The 6,000-nt window shown below is 35.8% G+C and overlaps 1 protein-coding gene across 3 annotated transcripts in view; it reads right to left on the reverse strand.

Annotated features, from left to right (window-relative positions):
* The window catches only part of LOC149533887 (CDPK-related kinase 5-like), a 48,544-nt gene extending 42,933 nt beyond the window's left edge, over nt 1–5,611 (reverse strand). The window contains exons 1-3 of one of the 3 annotated variants that reach the window (XM_089806735.1): nt 5,416–5,611; nt 4,043–5,079; nt 986–1,116 (exon numbers count right to left, since the gene is read on the reverse strand). In XM_089806735.1, the coding sequence (XP_089662861.1) occupies nt 986–1,116; nt 4,043–4,579 (668 nt within the window). In that variant the 5' untranslated portion in view covers nt 4,580–5,079; nt 5,416–5,611. Of the gene's footprint in view, nt 1–985; nt 1,117–4,042; nt 5,080–5,154; nt 5,319–5,415 lie in introns of those variants that run through there. The other 2 variants (XM_089806734.1, XM_089806733.1) reach the window with 2 other exon arrangements.
* Nucleotides 5,612–6,000: the final 389 nt, after the last annotated feature.

The following is a 6,000-nucleotide window of genomic DNA, read 5'->3' on the forward strand; positions in this document are numbered from 1 at the left end:
TGAATTCTACACAGGGATCCAAAATACACAAACAAAAAGATTTGAGTAAAAGCTAAATTTTATGAGTCTATTGGAATTTTAGTTCAAAATATAATATATAATTAACATGCATTAGAATGTTACTTATGCATATAATGGAAGGTGAATGAATTAATAGATAATAATAAGATGACTGCAAGCAGGCTCATCTTCTCTTCTCAGCCATTTTTTTTCATTTAAGGTTTGAGAATAATCATTTCAGGTGATTGGAAAATCAGATATTCGGAATTTGTAGCAGTTTGTCCAAAAGATTGATTGTCTTCACCAATTGAGAGTAGCTCACCTGAAAGGTTGGGTTATTCCAAAAAGTCTAAAGTGGGTTTATTCCTTTCAAATTTCTCCCAGAAAGATTATGATCCAGATGAATAATAATTTCCTTTAAGTGTGTGTGTGTTGTCATAATTTGTCTATTTTAGTTCAAATAGTGAAAAGGATAATTACACCAGTACTTCTAAATAGGTTATATACTCCACTTATTATTTCATTAGTCTTGCCATAATTATATTAGGCCAAGGAAAGATTACTATTACAAAAATATCATTGATATCAAGCTCCCAGACACATATTCCAACAAAAGACATTATATATTTGCACCAACTAACCACGAGGCTTATACTGCTTTAAAATTGTATTTTTTTAGCTTGGAAGAGTTCTTGTTAATTTCAGTCACACCAATTTATGTTTCACTTATCATGCCCAGGACTGAACACCCAATCACTTATCTGTCTGTTCAAGGACCACTATACCTATCAACTGGAATCAATGGCAAACTTTTTCCTTACCCAAGAAGCCTTTAAAATAAAAATGCATGAAAAATTATATGATGAAGAATCATGACCATTCATAGTTAAAGAATAAGAAGTCATCTTCATTATGCATAGATATTCTAGGACACTTATAAAACTAAAAAGATACGCTATAAGAAGTAACAGCATTTGGAACTTACTCCATTGCTATGTACACATTTGCATTGTCTTCATATGCATCATGAAACTTTACCAAGTTGCTATGTCCTGTTAATGCTCTCAGAATTTTCACCTCCCTTCTAACATCCTCAATGGCAATGGCTGTAGTCATCTGTCAATCAATAGTTTCCAAGCAGGTAAGAGAAACATTTGGTTGTTTGTATTTGTGTGAAATATTTATAAAAACCTCCTAGTTAGATATCCAAACATGAAAATGATATGGAGTTTGAACACCCCTGCAGTTGCTAGAAAGTTAGAAACATAAAAGAAAAGAAGAAATTACTAGAAATAGAGTACTTTGACAAATGCTCATGAATTTAGTATGATCAAATGTGGCTGAAAATATATTGTAATTGAACCAGAAAAATCATAAATTAAAGATAGTATATGAGAATCACAACTCAAGTGGATGTTTGTTAGCATGTCTTGAATTGAAAGCTTATCTACAATGTATAGTATAAACAAAATTATGTCATTTCATTATCATATAGAGATATGTGTTTAACAAAATCATATTGATTAGGCTAGATCATTCTCTTGGGATATAACAATGTGCAGATGACATAAATGAGCACAATTATTAACCCGAGATAATGCATCAATCTCAAATCCATTGACATTTTGGCCCTCACAATGTAAAAATAAATTCTAAATTAAATTAATCTCAATGCAATAAATTTAAATTAATGTGCTATACCACCAATCACACATAATCTTCCTTTAACCTAAACTAAAAACATTTCAAAGGGCTCTGACATCAGAAACAAAAAGTTAGTGATTTCTCTATCAACTCTTCAAGTCAGCATCCTTCATAACAGCCTACTATCCTAATGGTTATGCCATTGGCAATTGCAATCAGTAGATATACTGCTCACCATTCCCCTGAAAAAAACGGGTCTATGGATATGGATTTCATCCCCAACATGTACTGACATCTCATGGTGATTGTATCCCAAGAATCCAAAGTAATATAGCCCAGACCCATGTCTCCAGAATGCTGCCCATTACGCTGCCTATAAAAAATGGCTTAAAAAATGCAACTGTCAATCTTCGGAAACTATAAAACTGTCATCTTGGAACCTAAATCTACCAGTCTTCAGAGACTTGGACAGATCCCAAAGAACAGAACCATGAGACTACCAAAAATTGGGAAATAGATTTCTACACTATTTCATGAAGATGCATTCCCACGAGTCCAGGTGACTCCCTCAAGGTTTGAAGGGGACATCCTTTTCTTGAAGATTGAATAGCCTGCTCCATTTGTTGCAGAAGAATATATTTTTGAATTGAAAATTGCTAAAGGCCACCAATGCACTATGCACTAAAAGGGGGAGTATTGTCATTGCAAAGTCACCACATTGTCTTTACTTTTTAAAATTTTGGCTGCCTTTAATTTGTTTAAATCTTAGCTCCAAGACTCATTAGGACTCACCTAGACTTAGTGAGTCCTAAGCCAAAACAGATACCTACGACCTGAGTACCGAGTGAGTACTCACAGGAAAGAGAAACAGAAGGATTAAACTTTAAGGAAACTGCACAGCCCGATTTCCCCATCCTAGATTATCTGTGTTTCCAAGCATCTAAGCATGTGTTAAAACACAGAAGAAATCAGATGAAGAAAAAAACATTGAGGAAAGCAATTAACAAGTCAACAACTTGATCGTAGATAATTTGATAACAATTCTCAGTTAAGAAGTAAAGACTTGAAGATAAATAATTTGAAGGCTAAGCCAAATTTGTAGGGCTGGAATGTTCAGGAAAACAAACTGAATAAATACTCCAAGTTTACTTGAGCTCCCATCAATATTCCAAGCACTGAAGAAGATAACAAAATCCTTTGAAACTTTTACAGTTCACGAAACACAACAACAAAGGAAATCAATAACTTTTTCACTGCACAAATAAAGAAACGGTAACATAACTAAACAGCATTTACACCATTTTAGGAAAAATCACCAGCTTCAATGGATTGTCATTTGTGTAGAGTTCAGAAAAATAACTTCTATCCTGAATAAACCTAATTGCAGGGTCCTGATACCAATTTCCACTATTAATATTGATCCCATGCAATTCCTCTCTTTTGAAAATGAACACTAGAGGTAAAAAATCAATGCAATGCAAAAACATTTCTAACCAAGGCAGAACAAGAATCAAGTGATGTGATGGCGAGTCCCTGTCAAATTTCAGCACACAAAAATAATAGAAAATAAATGACAGAACAAGAATCAAGTGACGTGATAACAAGTTTCTAACCAAGACAGAACAAGATTCAGTGATGTGATGGTGAGTCCCCGTCAAATTTCAGCTTGCCAAAAATAATAGAAAAAATCAGTTTGAACTTATACTTAATGTGAGAATGCTGATATACAACAGAAATATATACATATGCTAAAAGCATTCTTCATTAAATCGACAAATATTATGCCATCTCTGTTGAACTAACACACGAGAATAGTAGGTTAGTCTAAACAATAGAATATGGAAAAGTAACAGGAATATATTATAAAACGTTCTAAAGTGATCATAAGTTAAAAAGAAACCGCAATACAGTCTATCAGCAAAATGTGCATAGATGCAACGCAAAAGCAAATGTAATACAATCCGCCTGCAAAATATACAGACGCAGAGTTGTATATTACTGACTATCTGATTAAATATTTCCACGGGAAGACAATTTTTGAACCAATGTTATTTTCACACCGCAATAAAACAAACTAGTCCAAAAACTATAGTCAAAATTACTGAAATAATAGTACGGGTAATTTGAAATCTATAAATCCTTCTGAACATAAAAATACACTTGAAAAGATAGAAACAAGGGAAACAAAGAAACGTAAACCTAGATACTTAGAAAGCAACCGATCGACCAATAAGAGAAAACAGACCATAGGTCGCAAATAACTCGTTGCAATATCTGAATGTATGTTAAATGTGAAGGGAAACAAATATGAAAAATGTAAGCCTAAATCTTCAAAAAGAACCAGATCAAGCAATGAGCGAAAACAAAGCATAGAAAGGCAAAGAATAAGGTCGCTAACCTTAGCCTTGCATATGACCTTGACAGCAACTGACTGGCCTTTGAGCTCTCCTTTCCGGCACTTTGCAAAGCACGTGTGACCAAAATGCCCGCGCCCTACCTCGTAGCCCAGATCATACTTCGCGGGGAAATTTTTGCTGAATCCGAAGCTCTTATCCAAAACCACCTCACTCTCACTCCCTTCAGGAATTGAAGCCTCGTTAGGCTTCACCGAACCGTGTCTTCTCGCAAGCACGGCCTTAATATGCTTTGCAGGAGACGGCGGAGGGAATGGTCGCTTAAAAAACCGCCGTGGAGTCGAATTCGCCGGAGAATTGAAAAAACTGATGTTACTATTATTTGCAGGGCTAGGGCTATAGAAAGGAAACGGCGAGGGTCTGCTAATCCCGTCAACTGACGGGGATTCACCAACACAGGGTTTGGGCTTGCAATCGTTGTTACCAGCGTCATTGTTGTTACTCTCGATAGTCCCGATACTATTTGTATTTCCCTCTTGTTTTGGGACCTCTTTTGATGCTTTTCCATGGCAGAGGCCCATGACAGGAGCAAATTGTAAAAAACAAAACCAAAAACTAAAGATCCAAAAACACTTTACTCTCACCAGTCACTGCCCCGATTTTCTGAATGCTATTTGAAAGATATATGGTACCAGAGGAAGTACATGTTGCTGTCCCGCAAAATGCCCTTAAAACAACTCTTTAAAGCCGGGTAAAAAAAACTTAAAAAGCTCTCCCTGTCAATCAAAACTCTGGAAAAAAAAGATCAAAACGCTTATCTGAATTTAAAGCACCGCACGCCCTCCGATTTTCAAAATCTCCTGCAAATCTGTCAAATTGAACAGCACAAAGGCGTCGTCAATCGACGAAGATCTTTCTGAGCAAAGAATCCCTGTCCTCCTTTTGCTTCTCCTTTCTCCGCCTGGTACTTTTTGGCCTTGAGTACAGTTGGCGTTAAACAGTGTGCACCTTTCCCAGCTCACGGAACCCTAACGCCGTTGATCGTTGATGACGAACGCGGCAACTCACGTGTATGTCCAACCTGGACGTGCAAAGAGTGCAGAATCAACAAATGTAAGAAATAAAAGTGACCCGTGGGAAATAACACACGACTTACTCTTCCGAGCAATGAGCAATGGATTTAAACATATCAGGCGGTTCTAAATGCTTTCAAATCCAGCAAATCAAACAAGAAGAATCGAATATATGGATCATGTAAAATCCGTTCCTTGTGATTGGATTGATTGCTTCCAATTTAAGGCGTGCAAAACAATTTCGGTTACCTTGTAGAATCAGAAATTAAGAAACTAATAAACTAATATCCATCGGGCATTGTCATCATCGGGAATGGGAAAAGTATGAGATGGCAGATATGTACCGTGCTATTGGTAGTTTCACTGAGCAACCCCCACTAGAGATGTAAAAATGTTGAGAAAATGCTGGTCAAATCTTCATTCTTGGTCTCCTGGATTGAGGAATAATGGAGTCAATATAATATTCATTGCCTCCTCGTTATCCGGGTATAATGTACTTGTTAACAGTGCATCGTGTGTGTTGCTATGCAGCTTCTCCGAGAAATCAGGATGTACAACCATGCTCTTTACTGTCTTATTTTAAATCCAATGAAAATATTCCTGCCAAAGCCGGATACAGTGTTTCCATGGATATTAAAGTCTCTTCATTACACAAGATTAGATTAAGGGATTTTTTCCAAGGTTTGATTAGGTCTGTATTTTTTAATTTTTTTTAAATTGCTGCATTCTAAATATATATATATATATGATTGTCATCCTCTTTCTTCTTGCATTGAGTCTAGCCTAGTTCTTTGGATTCTTCACCACTCATTCAACCTCATCACTAAAGTGAAAGAATATAAAATTGAGGGTGTTTTATAAAACTGTTAAATAATATGCATTGTCATTATTTGAGATGATTGTGTTGTATCATTTTGTAGATAGAATAA

This window comes from Cupressus sempervirens, chromosome 10 (genome assembly GCF_028749045.1).
Source record: "Cupressus sempervirens isolate cs-2001-9-10 chromosome 10, ASM2874904v1, whole genome shotgun sequence".
Classification (NCBI taxonomy): Eukaryota; Viridiplantae; Streptophyta; class Pinopsida; order Cupressales; family Cupressaceae; genus Cupressus; species Cupressus sempervirens.